Source organism: Cololabis saira, chromosome 14, assembly GCF_033807715.1.
Source record: "Cololabis saira isolate AMF1-May2022 chromosome 14, fColSai1.1, whole genome shotgun sequence".
In the NCBI taxonomy this organism is placed as follows: Eukaryota; Metazoa; Chordata; class Actinopteri; order Beloniformes; family Belonidae; genus Cololabis; species Cololabis saira.
In genome coordinates, this window is record NC_084600.1 from 8,579,316 (window position 1) to 8,601,155 (window position 21,840).

The following is a 21,840-nucleotide window of genomic DNA, read 5'->3' on the forward strand; positions in this document are numbered from 1 at the left end:
GAACAGTGAAAGAGAGGGAGCCAAGAAGCAAGGCAGTGAGGAGGGATGGAGGGATGGAGGGATGGAGGGATGGAGGGATGGAGGTTGGCTTACAGGAGACCGGTGTGTTTGAGAGAGGGAGAGAATAAGCGACTGTCAGAGAGAGGGAGAGAGAGAGAGGGAGAGAGAGGGAACAATACAAAGACATTAGATCTAAGTTCTTTCCTAAAATTAAACGAGTCCAGGATTTTGATTCCCTCTGAGATCAGGACAAAATCCAACATTTAATTGGAGAAAAAAAGGAACGTGCTTTAGAAGCAGCTAAATACATCAGTGCATGTCATAGATGGAGAGAAACACAACCAGACAACACAGTCTCCTTATCCACAGTCTCCCTGCCTATTAATGTAAAATAGTTCTGTATATATAGTTTAGTTTAGTTTTAGTTTAGTTTAGTTTATTTCGGTCATGACATCACTGAAATGGAAACTCTTGGAGACTTTTGATCACAAAAAAAGAATAAAAATGAAAACAAGGAAACAAATACACTGTTCAAAGAAAACATTACAAAAAAGTTTCCAATATACAAATAACATCTAGACCAAAAAAGCTGTAGGCTGAAGCAAAGCTTATTCTACCCTCAAAAAGATTATTTAAAGTAATGAAATAAAAGCAAGAAGTAAGAGATAAGACTGACAGTAAAACAAATTGCCTCCATGGGCATAACAAAGATTCCTCAAGAAATATAAAAAAATAAAAAATAAAAGGTGCAGTCTACATGTTTCCTTCATCATTAAATAATCAAATCAAATCACCAATTAAATGGATACCCAAATCAACACAGCAAGCATCACCGCTCATTAATTTGATATAGAGAAATCATCCTTCTTTTCAATGTTTTTTTTTAAATAAGGTTAAGGTTCTACATGATTTCAAATCCCTCTCCAACTTATTCCATCCATCACCGCTGCCACTGTAGCATCTCAGTTTGGTGTTGGTTCTGATTGTTGATTTCCTGTATATGCTCTCCCCTCTGAGGTTGTAATGGCTTTGTCTTAAATTAAACATATTTTGAATACAGTCTGGCAGCATATATATATATATATATATATATATATATATATATATATATATATATATATATATATATATATATATATATATATATATATTGTATGCAGGTGTTAGTTATTTAATGTTAAATATTTATAGTAATTGTCTTCATATTTCATGTATTAATTGTATTGTGGTTTGTTGTATGTATATGTATGCTTTCGGCAACAATGGTTACCATTCATGCCAATAAAGCCAATTTGAATTGAGAGAGAGAGAGAGAGAGAGAGAGAGAGAGAGAGAGAGAGAGAGAGAGAGAGAGAGAGAGAGAGAGAGAGAGAGAGAGAGAGAGAGAGAGAGAGAGGTCTGGTCTCCACTGATCTCCTCTCAGGAATCCAGTTGGTTTTCAGGATGTCGCTGTTTTTACGCACAGACCTCGACTGCCTTTGCGCGCAGTGGTTCTGGTGAACGCACCTCTTTAGTTTCTATTATTATTATTATTATTATTTATATTTATTATTATTGTTGTTCATATTATCAATTATTAGGCTTTGCTCGTTTCTCGGTGACTCATGTGGAGTTTCCTGTGATATTACTGGGACAGAGCTGGATGTGCTGACTGGACCGGCAGGTGGTTTCCTCTCCGCGGGGACCCGGGGGTCTGGGCTGGGGGTCTGACTCTGGGCTCGGGGTCTGACTCTGGGCTGGGGGTCTGGGCTGGGGGGCCGGGACCGGACCTGCCGGGGGGGCATGAGGGCAGAAAAACTTCCGAGAGTCGGCATGGACGTCCCTGTCATCCTCCTGCTCATCCAACTCACCCGCACTCCAACTACAGGTAAAGAGAAACGTCTCCTCATCGGAATGAGTGTATTTTCCGCGGATCTCGACAGTTGTGCCATTTGGATATGTGAATGCAAATTAATACACAGACAAAACGAGCCATTACAAAATATGAGATTATTTTATGAAACAAAATAAATGAGTAAACTACTTTCAGGTGAAGAACTTATTCCGATTCCGTCCAAATATCCTCGGTGATCTGAGCTGCAGGGACATTTCTCATGCGTGACAGTAAAGGTTGATTTATGCCTCCGCGTTAAATCGACGCAGAGCCTACGGCGTAAGGTACGCGGCGACACGAACCGTACCTACGCCGTAAGTCTGCGTCGATTTAACGCGGAGCATAAATCAGGCTTAATACCGCGTTCAATGGGGTTTGAGATGTGTCATTTCCAGTGTGCCTGCAGTCGAGTCTGTTTACTGGTCTACTGGTCAACTGGTCAACTCTACTGAATTAGACAGGATAAAACTGGAGCAGACAGAAGTAAATATCCAATTAAGTGCATATGGTTTCTTCATGGCCTTCCACAGACCTTTCTTAGCTTTCTTGTTAATTGTAAGAGAGCTAAGACGTTGGTCATTAAGACAAACTTTCCAGACGGCTGAGGCTGATCTGAAATCTGTTATAACATTTAATGTTGAATTCATATTTTATTAATTTCCATCAGGCTTGCTGGCTAACATTTTCTCTCCCGCCTCTTTTTGTGTGACTCATCCTCAGATGTTTTTTTTAAATATACACTAGATAAGACTAAATCAGTCGCTATTATACTTTAGCTGCTGTTGTTCACGTATATGAAGTAAATTCTCACTCTCCTTTATTGAGCAGTCTTTTAGAAATCACTGTGAATCTCTGAAATGAGTGACATGCTTGGGAGTTGGTTCAGTTGGAACTGATTTGGTAGCATCACAATTACTGTTAACTTTAATTTCTGAAGCACAGCTGGCAGGGCCGTAAATCCCGGGGGGGACAGGGGGAGATGAACAAGAACTTATATACAGGTAGGGTAAGGACTCATACAAGTATACCCAGTACCGGAGTTGAGGGGGGATGAGGGGGGATGAGGGGGGATGGCATCCCCCTGAAATAAAAACGGTCCAAATCATCCCCCCTGTAAAACTGCCATCCCCCCTTTCCATCCCTTATGTCATTTCATCAATGAATGTGGTTTTACTGCTATTTCAACATTTAGAGTCATCACCAGAAAAATAACTTATTTGACAATTTTCACCTGTTTCAAGTAAATTTTCCACTTGAAATAAGCAGAAAAATCTGCCAGTGGAACAAGATTTATCTTCTCATTACTAGCAAAAAAATCTTGTTCCACTGGCAGATTTTTCTACTTATTTCAAGTGAAAATCTACTTGAAACAGGTGAAAATTGTTGTTTTAAGGAGTTTTTGAGGAGTTTTGTTTTAAGTGTAATGAGATTGTTTTACTAAAAGGAGACATTTTAACTAGAAATAAGACAAATATTCTTGTTAAGATTGTGAGTTTTTGCAGTGATCCATTTTACTTATCCTGTGAAGGACAGAGTCATATTGTTCAGAAAGTGTTTTTTATTGCTGTGTTTTGATGTATTTGATGTAAGCCCAGTGGATATTTAAAGCTTACAGAAGGCTGCATTTAACTGCTGCTATGTCATTCCTGCAGTATTTCTGCAGCTGTTTTGGTCAGTGCTATTATTTGTAATATATTATATTATTTGTAATCAGCACAAATTATCTGTCCCCATATGATCAAATCCACCATCCCCCCTGATATTTTTTTTACAACTCGAGTACTGATTACAAGTATAAGTATGAGAGAGAGAGATCACCTGATAATTAATTTACTGCCTGTTGGCGAAATAGAGAGATGAAAATGTCAAATTGCGGTAAAAGATGCTGTATAAAGGGCAGGCTACAACTTTTATTCCTTGTCCCCCCCTGGAATTATTCTCTAAAATTTGACTGTTTATTGTCCCCCCAACTATGAAATTGGATTTTCGCCCCTGACACCTGGACATGTAGAACGGTGGAAATATTGAAACCAAAGGATTACAGGAAAACAGGATTTTGACATGTAACTAACCAAAGAGATGAGAGAACCGTTAAGGCTGACCATATTGGAGCCCCCCCCCCCCCCCCCCCCACCCTCACACACCTCCCCATCCCAAATGTATCATAGGTACAAAATGACCATATAACAATATGCCATTTAACTTGACAACCTTTATTAATAATAACAAATGTACCGTACGTATAGATACAGTAGTTTGACTGTATGAGTCCAATAAAATGTAAAAACTTGAAATAAAATAAATAAATATTGAACACACTCTTCAATGTCAAATGGAATAATTTTAATGACAAAGACGAAGGGAAACAATAAGTCATTATTATTATTATTAATAACGTAAGCTAATGATCCTGATAAAGACACACAAGCAGCTGTCAGATCACAGTAACAGTGAGACTTACAGGTAGGAAATAAACACATAAACACAAACCTTTCACAACATCAGACCAGCATCATCTGACAGCCTCTTCCGTCTCATTTAACCCTCTCCTTTGCCTTCTAACGCCCCCTAGGGGCAGGCAGGCGACCAACCCTCTCAATAATAAATAAAGAAATCCAACCTGAAATAAATATTAAATTAAAAAAGTAAACCTGAAATAAATCAATATAAAAAAATAACTTTAATCTGAAATAGAAGACAGAGACCAGGGACATAATTCCTGTGTGATGAGCAGCAGCTCAGGTGTTTTGTGCCTCAAAGCTTTATTTCAACAACATACCCACCTTCAGATGAAGCACGAGTTTCCTCTTGTTTTGCCTTTTTTCTCTCTTGTTCGCTTCTGATTCGTCTTTTGGACATCAGAATCAGAATCAGAAATAAGTTTATTGCCAAGTCGTTTAAAAACACACACAAGGAATTTGTTGTGGTGATTGGTGCAATACAAAGGAACAAATAATATTATTAAAAGAGAAAATGTACAACATGTTGGTTTTAAAGTGCCGGATTAATGAGTCTGTGCAAAGGTGACCTAGGATGTGCGTTAATGTAACGCATAAGGTCAGGATTGGAGTCTTTGCGTTAATGTAACGTAGAGTGGGGTGGGGGGGCAGTCCGTGGTGGACGGGGAGAGGGGGGAGAGGGGGGTCTAGGGGAGAGGGGGGACCGGGGCCTTGTTGATGAGGACATGTTGAAATCTCACCTCCTGTAGCTCTGCAAGAGCTCCCTCTGATGTTGAGTGTAACTCCCTCCAAGCACGGCAAACACAAGTGGTTTCTTGAACTGATTTAATGAAGGCAATCTTCATTACTCCTCCATTTCACCTCCATTACAACTCCATTTGTTACACAAGAGGGAATTAAGAGTCCTTTGAACGTGGTGAGGTTGTGGAGCTTATCCTTGGAACTTAGGTGATAAGCTAACTTTGTTATCAGCAGTAATCAAATATCATGACCGCGAAGTAACATGACAGTCCATCCATCATCCTTGTCGTTTGGAGAAGAAACCGGAAGTTAAAGGAGCCGTCTGTAAGAAATGGCCAAAACTGGTACTGCAGTCACTTTCAAAATATTGTTGAGCGGCGTGTACCCTCCCCCTCCTCCCCCCGACCAGAGGTTGCCAGGTAGGCTGCAGAATGCAGCAGGAACGTAGGCTGCCATGGCTGCGATAATTAGAGCCGAGCTGGCAACCCGGATGCCGAAACAATACTGACTTGGTGATTGGGAGATAGGTGGAGGGTGGAGCTTCAGAAACAAGACTGACTTGGTGATTGGGAGATAGGTGGAGGGTGGAGCTTCAGAAACAATACTGACTTGGTGATTGGGAGATAGGTGGAGGGTGGAGCTTCAGAAACAATACTGACTTGGTGATTGGGAGATAGGTGGAGGGTTGAGCTTCAGAAACAAGACTGACTTGGTGATTGGGAGATAGGTGGAGGGTGGAGCTTCAGAAACAATACTGACTTGGTGATTGGGAGATAGGTGGAGGGTGGAGCTTCAGAAACAAGACTGACTTGGTGATTGGGAGATAGGTGGAGGGTGGAGCTTCAGAAACAATACTGACTTGGTGATTGGGAGATAGGTGGAGGGTGGAGCTTCAGAAACAATACTGACTTGGTGATTGGGAGATAGTTGGAGGGTGGAGCTTCAGAAACAATACTGACTTGGTGATTGGGAGATAGGTGGAGGGTGGAGCTTCAGAAACAATACTGACTTGGTGATTGGGAGATAGGTGGAGGGTGGAGCTTCAGAAACAATACTGACTTGGTGATTGGGAGATAGGTGGAGGGTGGAGCTTCAGAAACAATACTGACTTGGTGATTGGGAGATAGGTGGAGGGTGGAGCTTCAGAAACAATACTGACTTGGTGATTGGGAGATAGGTGGAGGGTGGAGCTTCAGGCCAAAACAAAAAATGACAACATCAACATCAGTTGAGGGCTGCAACTCCTCTTTTTAAACTGGAATATCCTGGCTTGAGTGCTGTTGTCAGTGACATAAGTATTTGAAATTAACATGATTTTTAAATGTCTGTTGACATATCGGGGTCATTTTATGATTCGTTTTATTATTGCTCTTACATACAGCTCCTTTAACAGCCGGAAGAAGTAAGTCCCAAACAACGCGAGATTTGAAACCACAGCACAATCACGAAAATAGACCCAGATAAACTAATCACGTTTTCTTCAAATTACAAATGAATACAGAGAACAATGAAATGATAATGTTAATGAATTATATGCACCTTTACATGAATCTTATGAAGGCATTTACATTGAGTGTTGTCCATCATTGCCTGGTCAGATCAGAGGTCTCTTTTCTCTCCTCCTCCTCACGGTAGCGCATATGCGCATCCATTGCGCATACTATATGCGCTACCGTGCAAATGCGTCCCCTCGCGCAAACTGTGGACCCCGTTGGAAGATGAGGGGAGGGGCGGCCCTGCAAGTGGCTGCATCTCATAACTTTGACATATCTTCAGAACTGATTTTTTTTTTCTTTTTTGATTCACTGTCAAGGATGTTCCCGAGTTTCCCCAATGAATGGGATTCAGCTGCAGAGCACGCAGTACGTGTGTCACAAATACATGTTGTTCAACTAAAGAGGCAGAAGAGAACGCTGTTTCGTCTGCATCATTCTTCACCAACGCCCGACTGTAGTCAGATCCGCGTCATCACCGCCTCTCAACAGCAGAGCATATGTGACATGATTCCTACCGTGCTCACATGTTGTTGTTTTTGCTCTTTCACATCCATAGAGTTAAGAGGAATGTGGCTTATAAAGACAACTTCCAGTGAGGAGAGGCAGAGGAGAAAGAGTTAGGATAGCATAACGATGACTGGAAATAGTTTGATAGTTTTGGAGGACAAGTGAATGGCTTTAGGTGATTTCTTTTAATCCATCACTATTTATTTTATGCAGAAATCATACATGTAACATATTTAATCCTTGTAATTAAAATTGCTGAAGAAAAATCAGGACCTATCCTAGGAGGATAGGTCAGTCTGTTTTAATTTTCATCTATTATTCAATTTCAATTCAATTTTATTTGTATAGCGTCTAATACAACAGAAGTTGTCTCTAGGATCTTTCCAGAGACCCAGAACATAAACCCCCGAGCAATTATTACATAAACAATGGCAGGTAAAAACTCCCCTAGTGGGAGAAAAACCTTAAGCCAAACAGTGGCAAGAAAAACTCCCCTTTAGGAGGGAAGAAACCTTGAGCAGGACCTGGATCATAAGGGGGGACCCTCCTGCCGAGGGCCAGACTGGTGGGTCGGGGACATCAACAGCACAGCAGGCAGGTGAAAGCAGCAACGGGATGACCGGGGGTGGCGGGGGGGGGGGGCCGCAGGCCAGCACGCAGCTCCACAAAGCTCCGGCCCAATCAGCAAGTCCCAGGTTGGGGTGCAGGGTCGGGGAAAGGTTGAGAAGGGGCAGGGCCAGGGAGAGGAGTCTTGACGGAAAAACCTCTCCCCCGCCTGCCCGGGCCGTTACCCTGCCCCTCTCACTCCCACACTGCAGGTTCCGGTGTTGTGCATTCAGAAATGCTCTTCGCCACCGGCAGAGGATGCTGCACCATGTACAAAAGAGAAAAAAGAGAAGAAAAGGGGGGGCCAGCACAAGAAACTACAGGAGCGACTCTAACACACTAGAGTTTACACTACCTAGAGATTTACAAACACCAGCTAGAGGTTTACTAAACACTAACTATAGGCTTTACTAAACAGCAAGGTTTTAAGTTTGGTTTTAAAGGTGGAGGTGGTGTCAGCCTCCTTAACCGAGATTGGAAGTTGGTTCCATAGTAGTGGTGCCTGATAGCAGAACGCCCCCCCTCCAAATCTACATTTGGATACTCTAGGAACTACGAGTAAACCTGCACTCTGAGAGCGGAGAGCTCTGCCAGGAACATAAGGCACTATCAGGTATTGCAAATAATGCAGACCTAAGCCGTTTTGGGCTTTATACGCAAGTAATACAATTTTAAATTGGATTCTGAATTTTACGGGTAACCAATGGAGCGACGCTAACACTGGAGAGACGTGGTCTCTCCTGCTGATTCCTGTCAGTACTCGTGCTGTTGCATTCTGGATCAGCTGGAGCCTATTCAGCAAATTACTTGGACATCCTGCTAATAACACATTACAGTAATCTAGTCTAGAAGATAAACGCATGAACTAGTGTTTCTGCATCACTCTGCGGGAGGATTTTCCTAATCTTTGCAATATTACGGAGATGGAAAAACGCTATTTTACAAACCTGATTAAGGTTTAAACGACAAATCCTGATCGAAAACAACACCAAGGTTTCTCACAGTTGCACTGGACGCCATCGCAACACCATCTAGTCCCTTCCTAAGATGCTCTGGACCAAGAATGATAACCTCTGTTTTATCTGAATTTAGAAGCAAGAAATTTCTGGACATCCAGTCCTTGATGTCCCTAAGACATGCCTGAAGTTTAACTAACGGTTCTGTTTCATCCGGCTTCATAGACAAATAGAGCTGCGTATTTGTTTGGAAGACAAACAAAAACAAAGCTGCCAATATTCACCTCATTGGCAGCTGATTTGATATTTTTGCTGAGCACCTATAAGGCAGAGAGGCTGGGAAGCTGCAGTAGGTCAGTTTGCTTCATTTCTTGGTCCTCTCCTTCGGAAAGAGGTACTTCATTTCTTGAAGAAGGGGGAAGCTGTGCGCGACCATCTCTGTAACTGAAGTATTTTCCAACCTTCAAATGACAGTCTGGAAGAGGAGGGCAACAGAATGTGATTCACCTAAGGAAAGTGGGAATTAACTCTCTCTCGAGTGCACTGATGAGCAGTGTGCCCTGGGAGAGGAGTTGGATTGCTTTGCACAAAGAAGACAAAGTTGGAGCTCTCAGTCTTTCTTTTTTCACTTTTTCCTTGTTTTATTCTGATGTTTAAATTCAAGTCAGCAAAATTAAGACAATAAATGAAGCTGGATTCTATTGAGCTTTAAACTGGTTGGGGGGATGCCGTGTGCATCTTTTTGTGCAAACTTTACACCATTGTAGGTTTTTTAAAATAAAAAAAACAAAAAAACAAACCAAAAAACCCACCTTAATATTTGTTAATCATTTTTATTCTTTATTTCATTCATTACAAGAAAATAAAAACAAAACAGTTTAATATAATTACAACAAATCTCTTACCTTGAATGAAAGGGAACAGAAAGAAGACTAAGCTTATTTTATCTGTCCGTTTTTCCTAAGAAATCAAATTTCAATTAATGTAATAATCGAAGTAGAAATCTTTTAGCACACCGGATATGCAGAAAGATGCGTCAGAAAAGGAAAGCTGCAGCCAATTTAAAAAGAAAACTCCCATACACCTTCTTCTCACCAGACTAGTGTTTTATTGGGCCAACATTAAATTAATGTAATAATAAAAGAAAACGAAAACAAATTACAAATTGCTCAATTAAAAAAACAAACATTTTTTGTTTGGACATCTCAATCGATTTATCATCTGTGCAGGCGGTGGTTCTCTTTTATTTAGCCAGTTCTGGTTGCGGTCATGTACCGTTTTGCTTGTATTTCCCTCCTCTGATTGTTGTTAAGATGAGCTTCTGCTGGCAGAGCTCCCCTTCATTAATACAGGTTTCTAGAGGTGCTTCCCTGTTCTGCATTAGATAACCTTTGGAGCACATCAGTGAGCGTGCACGTGAGGTGAGGACCTTCTGCTTTAAGGACATTCAGGCTGGAACATCACTGCAGCAGTTAGGAGGAAGGCCAGCACTTCTCTTGTTTCCAGTCCTCGGTGGTTTATCAGGTGCTGGAGTGTCCTCTCTTAAACGCACTGTATATCCCAGATGTATGAAAGAGAACTGTTTTGGGTTTGAATTAAGATGAATTCTGGTCCGACTCCTTACTTCTCTCAAAATAAACCCAATAAAAGTGTCACTTGGCTATTCTTTGTTTTGAAAATCCTTTTGTGGAGGAGTTTTTCATGTTTCTACCGCAGCAAACATCTGAGATTTCCCAAAGTCATACTTGATTTTTTTTGTTGGTTTTATGCATTTTAATGTGGCAAGATAAAAGAAACCATATACGTGATTGACAAGGAGCTGTGGAGGAAAAGACATAAAAGACAAGTGAGAGATGAAATGGGGACATTGTTTGTCTTAGATGTGGCAGCTCGTCACAGATCTGCTCCGGCCTCTGAACAGTCGCCTTTAGAAATGTCACGGGGGCCTGTGTTCACTGCAATCACCATATAGTACATTCTGAATTAAATATCACTGTCGTGTCAGCGTCAGAGTATTTTTACAGCGGCCAAGTAGGTTATGTATCTGGTTTCTGTACTGTGTCTTAGCTGGATTACATTAAAAGCCATGGACAGATTTACACGATGAAGTGGGACACGGTTCAGCTTTGATGTTGTTCCAGGAATTTTTATTCAGCCTTGTTGAAGGCTTATTTTGGTCTTAATTATACATCGATCGCTATCCTTTTGGTATGGTCTGATCTTTGATGCAGATATTGTTTTTCAGACTTATTAAAGTCAGTTGGGAGTCATCGCTAAAATCAGGCACATCTTTTTTTTTCTATACTCATAAATGTTTAAATCAAGCTTTTGTGCTCTGCTCTTAAACCTTTTACTCCTCCAATCCCACATTAACCCGGTTGTTGTTATGTCCCCTCCTCTGACTACCTGTTAAAAAGAGAGAGAAAAAAGAAAACGGCACGAGGGACATGAACTTCACGGCGCTTAAACAGACTCAGCTCGACGGTGTTTTTCCATTCTGTCCTTTCGTGGACCAGCAGGCAGTTGGTATCGCCAAAATAGCTCCCAATAAAACCTGGTGGGAAGGTAATGCCCCGGATCAGTTATGAGGAGAATAAACGTTCAAGGTCTAAACACAGCTCAAAAAGCCCCATCAGGTTAGGCAGGTGGAGATGTTGTGTTTCTGGGTGTAGTGGTACGGTGGACGAGCTGCTGCAGAGTTTGAGAGGAAGACTCTTTGTTCTCTCACATGGTGTCTAGTCAGTTAAATGGTTGTTTTGTATGTCCATGTGATGATTGTTCGTGTTCATAGCTCCATTCTCAGCAGCATCAGTATTTAGTTTTTGATGTATATGTGCTGTTACTCATACAAAGGTCAGCACAAAGACCCCATCACCATGTTTGTCCATGTTTATATATATATATATATATATATATATATATATATATATATATATATATATATATATATATATATATATATATATATATGGAAAAAAATGACAAAAATAACAACAAAAGTGTGGCCATTCTTATTATATTACATATTACATTACCTCCAGAAAAATTTGCAGTGTAAAGCTAACCAGTATACCTCACTGCAAAAACTCAAAATCTTAACAAGAATATTTGTCTTATTTCTAGTTAAAATGTCTCATTTTTAGTAAAAAAAAAATCTCATTACACTTAAAACAAAACTCATCACTGGAAAAAACAACAATTTTCACCTGTGTCAAGTAGATTTTCACTTGAAATAAGTAGAAAAATCTGCCAGTGGAACAAGATTTTGTTTGCTTGTAATGAGAAGATAAATCTTGTTCTACTGGCAGATTTTTCTACTTATTTCAAGTGAAAATTTACTTGAAACAGGTGAAAAGTTATTTTTTTGGTAATGACTCTTGTTTTAAGTGTAATGACAATTTTTTGACTAAATATTAGACATTTTAACTAGAAATAAGACAAATATTCCTGGTAAGATTTTGAGTTTTTGCAGTGCTCCCATAATGCAACGTTCCATGACAGCAGAGCAGAGCACTCGTGACCAGTCACGTGACCAGCGTCTGATTGCAACTGTAGCACAGTTGTTTTTACGATGGCATAATACATACTCACGACGACCCCTGGATCAGTTTACAGTACATACTGTATTGTAGTAGCTTCTATGTGAAGAAGGTAGTACTGTGGTATCAGTCTTTAAACATTGACAGCATTGTGCAATTTTTGTCTCTGGTTTTTGCAGGCTCGGAGAAAAAATATTAAGAATTTTCTTTACATCATGTAGCTTACTTGTTTCTTCTAGCTTCTGAAAACAGCTCTTATTCTTTTCTTTGTTTGTGGAAGTGTATGTGTTAGCTGCCAGTGAGGTCATTTTTTCCAGCAACTGTTGTTGGTTAGATGTTGCACTGAGATGAAATGTTTGCATTACTTTGTTACACTCTTTTTTTGCACAATAGTTGTCCTTATCTCTTTGATTCACTGTGACCGGAAAAAGTCGGATAAACTATTCAGGAAAAGATCGCAAATTAGCGGTCACGGGGGGTACTGCACCGTGGAGAAATGGAGTGACGGAGAAGTCCGAAGGTTCACGACGGCGTCACGGTGACGGCGTGTGCTCTGCGTTGGTTTGATGCAGAACCATAATTCAGGCTTTAGTCATGTCTTTGAAAGCAGAATGTGGTTTCTATCCTCTATTTCTATATATTTTGTGTATTCATGAATGTGATATTGCCCTGCTTTGTTGTGACACAAGTCAGAAGAGCAACGTTTAGAGGGCCAGGAATAACCAGGTCCATACGTCCACTGATCGGAATGTTTAGCTCTTTTCATGTTTCATTTGTCGCTTTCGAAGTGGCCAGAAGATGCTAGGCAATGCTGCTCATCATTCTGTAATTATTTCTTCATCCTATTGTTGGAGAGATTCTTATCTTTCATTTCATGCAGGAACTTGTTCCAGCAGTGAAGCTGTTTGCCATGTTCTGCGATTGTGAAATATTTTGCTGTTCTGTAAGCGAGGCATAATTGTTACAGGAGTTTGCATGATGTATTGAGTTACAGTAGGGCTGGCCCACGTACTGTTTTATGAGCTTCAGCTCCAGGAACTTGAAGTAGTTGTTTCCTGTCTGATTTGATCAACTGCTCAAATGGTCCTGGAGGAGTTTCAGCTTATTCTCCTGAGCAGCAGAGCTGCAGTTAATAAGGGGTTCAGTCCTCACGCGAATCCAGTGGAATCCACTGCTTTAGTCTGATCTGAAACTGGAGGTAGAAGAGGAAGGCTTTCTAAACATGGCAGCTGTGAGTTTGGAGGGTTTTCGTGAACTCTGTAGAGAGTTGGTGAGCGATATCTTGGACCTTGCAGAGTAAGCAGGACCTGCTGACCCCGAGCATGTAGCGTGTAAAGCAGAGGAACTGATAGAAGTTGTTGGAGTTATTTCTGCACTTTCCCACCAAGATGTCGACCGTGCCTTGACTTGATGTGCGGGGGAACCAATGAGGTGTTGGGAATCCGCCCACTGAGTTTGACGAGTGAAACTGACAGTTTGACATTTCATGATTCACACGCAACACGAAATCATTATTTAAATGTGTTATTAATTAATTAAATACTGAAATAATTTAATTTTTTTTTTACTTAAAATGAATTGTATTTTAATTAATTAATGACATATTTCATTCCAATTTTAATTAATTAATGACACATTTAATTAATTCATGATACATTGAATTAATTAATGATATATTTAATTCCCATTTTAATTAATTAATGAAACCTTTTTATTAATGAATTAATGAATGATGTATTTATTTATTTAATTTTGGTACTAAAAATCTGGTGGATGGAAAATAAAAGTTTCAAATAAAATGCCAATTGTCCTCTTTTTCTTGTCTTTTTTTCCTGTGTCTCAGCATTGGTGGCCAGCAGAGTGGAAGAAGAGGCGGGATGTCCCCTGGGCCAGTTCCCGTGTGGAAACATGAGTGAATGTCTCCCTCAGGTGCTGCACTGCAACGGACACAAAGACTGTCCCAACGGAGCAGACGAGTGGCGTTGTGGTAAGCAGTTGCAGATTTACAACAGCAACTGGATCATAAAATGAGAGGGAGAAAAATTAGGAAAAACAGAGGAAGCCGAAGCTCAAATCTATTTTTGTATAGATCATTTAAATCAGTAAAAGAGAGAAGAAACACAAGCACACATCGACAATATTATGGCACCTGTGCATCTCTACTGCAAAAACTGCTCTGCAGATGAGTCTGCTTAGCTGGCTGGAACCAATGGCCGCGATACCAGGCAAGGAGAGATCCACATTTTTGTTATTTTATTTTATTTGGGTCAGACAATGCATGCTATGCTTAATACTGAGAAATCCATCAACTTTCTGTCACTAAGCACTCCACAGCATGGGAACAACTCGGTCTCACGCAACAATTTATGCAAACCTTCCTTGTCGCCCTCACTGAGAAGGTCTACAGTACGTAAGTGTGCTCCACAAGTAAAGCCTGTAAGAGAGTTGGAAGTTGAAATGAAGAGGCGTGACACATGTATTTTATTTTGTTTTTGTTTTATTTTGGTCCTTGTTGTTGTATCTTAAGTATGCTGGAGGCTTTTTGGCAATTTATGCAATCTGTCTTTGCTTTGAGGGGCTGTTGGTTGCGTGTCCTGCAGCAGTTCGTCTCAGAGAACTCTCTCAGTGGAGTTTGGACTCCACAAGAAGCGCGTTTCTCCATTATTCTGATCATACTCTTAATCGAAAGATTACAAGATGCAGCCAGAGGACATATGCTTTCCAGTTAATCTTACATTTTGTGACAATACAGTTATGACTTATTTAAGACAGCGTTTACATTCTGCTGTAACTCCCTACCTGTGGGTCTACCAGTTGCCCAGCTACCTGTCTGATGTACTTACAAGAGTCTGAGGTTGTCGATCTGCTCTGTTTCCTGTAAATGAGTACAGCTGGAAGAAAAGTTAGCTGGACTGAATGTTTGTTTTACTCGCTGTCAGGGAGAAGTGTGGCTTTTCGTGTTTTTCAAGCCTGAAGAAAAGCATAAAATATAATTCAACATTGCTGATATTTAAAATGAAGTGTCCCATGGTGAGGGTACCTGAGCACGTTTAGGGCCTGTGGTTCTGTTGGCTTAATCTCCTGCAGGCACCGGGGTAGTTTGCAAGGGAGATTGAAGGAGCCGGGATGAAACACAGCGGTAGGTTGGGGCGACGTCTTAAGATGTACTGTTCTGTGATGGGATAAAAAGAGGTGAATCTGTAAATGTAAAGTTCTAGGACTCACCTATTTTCATGAACTTTTGGCGCTTTTCCACTAGTACCTACTCCACTCCTCTCGCCTCAGTTTGGTTCTTTCCCACTAGCGGTCTAACGTGCCGAGTAGATGCTTTTCTGTATCTACTCTGCAGAGGTTCTAAGCGGCTGAGTCGGCTGTATCTGACATCATCACACTACAGGCCACCGATTGGTCGGGGGGTTGGAGTCAGACGTCTGAGTCAGGAGGTGGAAATCAGAGAAAGAGACTCTGACGGATTCTGGTTCATTTTATTCAACCAGCAATGGCAGCAAAAGTCTGTTTCATGATCCAACTCTGAGGTGCAGATGTTCATAAACCTGGTGCTGAGGAGAGAATTAAAAAGGGATCTAGACGGGTGATAAGGAACGACCAGATCTACCAGGAGCTCTGTCTCTTCATAGCTGCTCACGGCTCCAGCTGACTTTTCAGCAGCGCCGAGACAAACAAACAAAAAAAAAGCGTCGCCGCTTGAAGCTTCTCTCTCTCTCATTTTTAACTTGATATCGAACACAAGTCACAGACCCAGCAGCACATCTATCATCTCCTCCAGGTTCTACATTTTTAGTGTTGTTGTCTTCTTCCTTTAGATACACAATCAAATACGTCACAGCAGCTTCACTCCAACCTCCTACTTCTCATCTGGGTATTAAAAAGAAACGAGGGCAAGGTGAGTCGAGTCGAGACGAGGCTGAGCAGGTACTAGTGTAAAAGCGCCATGTGAAGAATGAGATCAGTGAGTTGGTCCCAAACAGGCCGTTAAAATGAGGTTTCTCTGATCTGTGTGTGAGTAGCTCAGTCTGCCTGGAGGAGCTCAGACACCCCTTTTCCATTGCTGGGTACCCGTGTATTGACAGGGTCACATGTCCAGCGGCCCCCTCAATGACCTCCCGTCCAGGGGACACTTAATCACGTGTCAGGTCTGATATACTGTACACAGAACGGCGCGGGATGATGGGACCTGCGTGTGGTTTATTGATAACAAGACGAGGACGTCTGCGACATCCTCATCCTCAGAGCCGAGGACGTCATAAAATCGGTGTATTTGGGGAAGCACCGGATAACTCCCCCGGACTCCTCTCCCCTACCTGCAGTTCAGCGGCCCAGTTTGCCTTCCACCCGAGTTCTTAGGACCCGTTAACACGTAGCAAAAACGGTGGTGTTTTCATGCGTTTGGCCGTTCGTTTACACGAAAACGAAGCTCAAAGTCACCAAAAACCATCATTTCTGAAAACTCCGGCCAAAGTGGAGATTTGTAAAAACCCTGTCTTCACGTTTGCTTGTAAACAGAGGGAAACGGACATTTAGGCTTCAGAACGTCACATCATGAGACAGAAACGTCACCAGCGTCATGAGTGCGACCTGTGTTTACAATTAGTTTGTAACCGTCAATATTTTCTTGTATTTTACCTGTTTTATTATTCTAAAGTCACACTTAAAAGTAACTCCACTTCTCTGTCACCCCAAACGAAAGACTCTCGTTCATCTTGGAAGTAACTGGAAGTTACTCGTGTCATTTGTTGATGTTTTTTTCCAGGATTGTGATTGGCTAGCATGACTTTACCTTCTCGTTACACTGCCCCCTGTAGGTTTGGCTGCTCATAGCACCTTAACAGCTATTTATGCGGGTTCATGTAAATTATGGTATTTTTCAAAACGTAGATGGGGAAATATCCGTTTTTGTAAATACCCGGCTCTGTGTAAACGTGGCCTTAGTCCAGGGAAAGTAACGGGGTTGAATCTGAAAGCCCCTCCGTTTGAGCCAGTGCTCCTCTGCATCAGAAGGAGCTTTAGGGGTTTGAGGCTCCTCGGCAGTGTGCTCAGAGAGATTACCTTCCTCATGGCTTGTTAATACTTGGACTCGGCCACACGGTGCTCGAGAGGTTTACAGGCGTCTTCACACCCTCGTGGATTTCTGCATTTGGACTGCGGCTCATAAAAGATCTTGGATGCAGCTATGGATTTGTAACTACCTCTATAAGCTCTTTTAAATTAATTAACAACAAAAATGTTATTAGTTTGAAAAGGGTTCTAATTTTTCTAAAGCTAATACTAATACTGGCTTGATGTGTCAAACGCAAACAAAAGCACACCTTTTCAAAAGCTGTTCAAAGATGAAAAGAGCGCTCTTTTGTGGATTATAGTGAGCTTGTCACTTCAACATCAAAGCAAGTCCTTAGTGAACTCCCTGTTGGGAAACTTCATTAGCGAACACCTGGCCCTCTGACACGTATACGACCATGAAAAAGAATACGAATAAGAAGCTTTATTATCATTGTACAGTATACAACAAGATTTTGCTCGGCAGCATCCTGCAGGGACAGCAGCTACAGTACATCCGTAGGTCAGGATATTCTCTTAGTGCAGCGGTCGAAGTTCTTGAGTAGGCCTGTGTTGGAAAAATTTATTTTCCGATTCTAGATCGATTCTCATATTAATTCCTAAAAATCGATTCCATTAGGCGCATATAGGCGCATATAAACGTCTTTTTTTTTTTTTCAAAATGTGCCACGTGCCCAATGACGTAGTGCGCTGAATGTGTTTTGAATGTGTGTGAGGTCGGCCTGCCCGGTGGCAGGCGGGGAGGTCGGCCTGCCCGGCGGGCGGGCTCCGTCGTTTACTGTTGATGGATTGATGAGTGGGCTAACGTGTCTGCTAGGACTGTTTTGCAAAAGCAGGCATAGTTTCCGAGGGGCTGCACGGCACGGAAAGTGACTCTGACAGCGAAGAAAGTGGAACAGTTGTCAGGACTCAGCCCGTCGGGCTTCATCCGCAGCCCGATCACGCTGATCGGGCCAGAGTGGCCAGAGAGCTGCGCGCCCGGCTCGTGTCCGTCGCAGCGCTGAGCAGTTCTCCTGGTCCTGAGTCCTGACAACTGTTGCATATTTGATTTAGCGCAGCTGTTTTACTCAGAAACGGAGGATGAGGACTTTGATGGGTTTGATTAATGACACTTGTTTTAATTTTTGATTATTCATTGGTGATTTAAAAAATTTTAGTACTTTGTAATAAAGACTTAAATAAAGCACAAACTCAGTTTTGCTCCTGCTCTATTTTTAAATACGCACACTTGTATGCTTGTGTGTGTGTTGTAAGGCGGCGCGCCATATGTGTGTGTAGATGGGGCCTTTTCATTCGGTGCGCTGTTTGTGTGTGTTAAATACAGAAATGGCACACATAACTGAGGCTGCGCCTTTCCACATGGCGCGCCGTATTGTCTTGAAAATACGGTACAACTTACGGTTTTGTTTATGCCCAACAAAAGGAATGTTTTGTTGGACACAAGAATAACTGGTGCCATGTTTTTGCCTTTAAATATGTTTAAAGGAATGAAAACATTACAGTTTTCAGTTATAATTGCATAAATTGTCTATATTTCATTACTTTATATACTGTTTTGGGGTTACATTTGCATAAAATGCTGAAAACCAAATTCTCAAAAATTGTATGAATGAAATTTAAACGGAATGTGGGAAAAAATAAAACCGATTTCATACGTCTCTGTTTCCTCCCTGGATCTGTTTGGTAATTCTGACCCACACGATGTTTCTGAAAGCAGTTCTATCAACATTCTGGGAGGTGATTGGTCCTTACAGCATCATTAGCTGCAATACTTGCTGTTTAATCTCAATATAATACCAGTATTAATATGTTGCATAACTACACAGTCATATAATTCATGCAACAGTTCAAAAAACAGTTTTAATAACACTAATCCAAATCAATATCGGAATCGAATCGAATCAAATCTTGATAATCGATTCTGAATCTTAAGAATTTGTTCCTCCTCTGCGTTCTCAGGAGGAAGAGACGGTGCTGGGCCTTTTTTTTCTTTTTTTTTTTAACATTCTTTTTATTATAATTTTTTTTAAATTATACATGTCCAATGCATTATATATACAAATACTTCTAAATATGTAGCAGATCCAGAATACATACAAAGTAATGATTCCCAAGGTCCTCCGTGAATCCAATATTTCAGGCAGTTCCCAGGTACTCCAACACTTGGCACAAGGCTCCTCTGACCACTAATTCCAAACCTCAGTCTTTCCAGAGAAATATAGTCGGCTATCAACGACTTCCTTCCACAAATGTGTTGAGGGAGGTCCCACTTAATAACCTTTCGGCCCAATATAATAAAAAACTGTGAAGTGTTTTTATGTCGTCTTAGTGATTCAGGGAAACATCCCAGTAGACATAGTAGTGGGTTTGGCTGTAATTGTTGTTGGATTATTACACTAACCTCATCACATACAGTTCGCCAGAAACTTTGAATCTTCTCACATTCCAAAAGACAGTGCAATCTTGTTCCTAATCTAGTTTTACATTTTTGACAGTTTGGAGAGGCCCCTGCTGTATATTTACTCTATATATATGGAGATATATAGACATTCTGTAGAATATTATACTGCATTTCTCTTGAGTCTGTTGCATATTGATATTTTTGAGGGTAAGAGTAAAATGTCCTCCCATGGATCACTGTCTATTGTTGTTTTCAACTGAGTCTCCCATGATTTCTGTAAGAATGACAGTCTGCCTGTAGTGAAGTGTTATGCTGGGCCTTTTTAATAATGTGGGTGGTGTTAACAGTCCGGATACTCAGGCCTGAGTGCGGTGTGGTCCTTGTTCTCCTGAAGTCGACAATGATTTCCTTCGTCTTCTTGGTGTTGGGAAAAAAGGGAGTCACAAGGTTTTGAATGGCCTGTATTTGCTGTATGTACACTGTGTTTAACATGATGGCAGCTTTCTTTCTGATTCCAGACCATCTACCACACTGGTCACACACATATATCAATGAGCACTCAACCTAGGATTCTTAATCACAAACTTTTAGACCGTCTCTTGCATTTTGATTAATTCAAAATGAGGACCACCTTGTGGATGCACGACAGAGTTTTATACCGTTGTCATAAAAGTGACAGCTCTTCTTTGCCAAACCGGACATAAAGAGATGTTCTTTTTCAGAGCAAGCAAATAAACTAGTTCATCCTCCTGTAGGTCTTCAGATCCGTGTGTTCCTCTCCTCGTAGCCTCTCTGGATCCTTGAGTCAATGGAAAAACTTGCCCACACTGCACTCTTTACAACTAATTGAGTTATAGAGTTGGAAACTGGTCACAAGGACACTGGGTCTGGGAAACCACGCGGATCATGAGCAAAAAATGAAAAGGCACATTATTCAAAAAGACTACCTGTCCTTGCCAATGGCCAGTTTTCGGGTCCTGCCCTTTTTTTTCTGCATCTGTACGTAATATAGCCCTGCAACTGTAAAAGCCAAAATAAATAACCCGCGGCTCTGTGGATGAGAAACATTTCAACAGCATACTATCCTTGTTCCCATCAACAAACCACTTTATTTTGGACTGTAAATAACGTGATAACTGTGAGTATGTCAACAACAATACTGTTCTACAAATGTCCTCTTGCAACTCCGGGCAACTGTGCTTTCTGTCATCAGGACATGAAATGATTCATGTTATGAATCAACAACTATGTTTTCAGTTAGAGTTTTGTAACTTTAAATCTGAATGCATTGCTTTAAGACCATCTTTGTGCCCTACAGGGTGCATTTCTCAAATCTGCACCTTTTCTCTGTGTAGTCCAGAGAGTTCTGCATTTACCTTGAGCTTTGATGATGTTGTGCTGAGACAGACTGGCACACTCGATGCATATCAGAAACCCATCTGCCCACAGGAAGCAGCAAGGATCTGATACCGCAAGCGAGAGTCGTCCTTCCCCCCCAGGACAACTGTCTGACTGTGACATCGCAGCGCAGTACTCGTGTCGAAACGTGAATTGGCACATTTAGGGCAGGATTAAGGTGAAGCAAGTTTATTTCTAGAGCACAATTTAACAACAAGGTGATTCAAAGTGCTTTACAAAGACATTAAAACATAAAAAATAAAAAGCATGATTTCAAATTTAAAGAAAAAAGAAAAAAAGGAAAGAAAGAAAGAAAAAAGAACAAAAGAAAGAAGAATAATACATACAATAAATAAGAAATCAGTAGTTAAAATATGATCAGTACAAGTTTTTTTCTTGATAAATGCAGGACAGATGCCGGTGACACGAAACGCTGCACACAAACCAGGAACTGCCAACAAAGAAATGAAAACCTTTAAAAACTTTTCCTATTTGCCTCGTGTTGTGCTCTGTACTCTGGAACTCCACTGACAGTGTGCTGATCCACGGATGAGTCTGGCTCCTGTCGCATTCGGCATGAAAGGCCCGTCAGTCTGGGCCTGACAATGGTTGAGCCTTCTTGCTACTAATCAAAAGTCTTTAGCATGCATTATTCCTCTTTAGGTGGTGTGCCTTCAGCACAGCTCTTTGAAATAGATATCAGCCTGCTATATGCACAAGATTGGTAACCAAATGATAGTTATTGTCAAGTGACCCTGACTTTTAACTTGAAAAAGCAACTTGCTTCA

General features: G+C 41.1%; 1 protein-coding gene across 1 annotated transcript in view; it reads left to right on the top strand.

Moving 5' to 3' along the window:
• The first annotated feature begins 1,812 nt into the window (after positions 1 to 1,812).
• Positions 1,813 to 21,840, top strand: part of LOC133460164 (relaxin receptor 2-like) — a 91,388-nt gene continuing 71,360 nt past the window's right edge. The window contains exons 1-2 of the mRNA XM_061740726.1: positions 1,813 to 1,867; positions 14,000 to 14,164. Of these exons, the coding sequence (XP_061596710.1) occupies positions 1,813 to 1,867; positions 14,000 to 14,164 (220 nt within the window). The remainder of the gene's footprint in view (positions 1,868 to 13,999; positions 14,165 to 21,840) is intronic.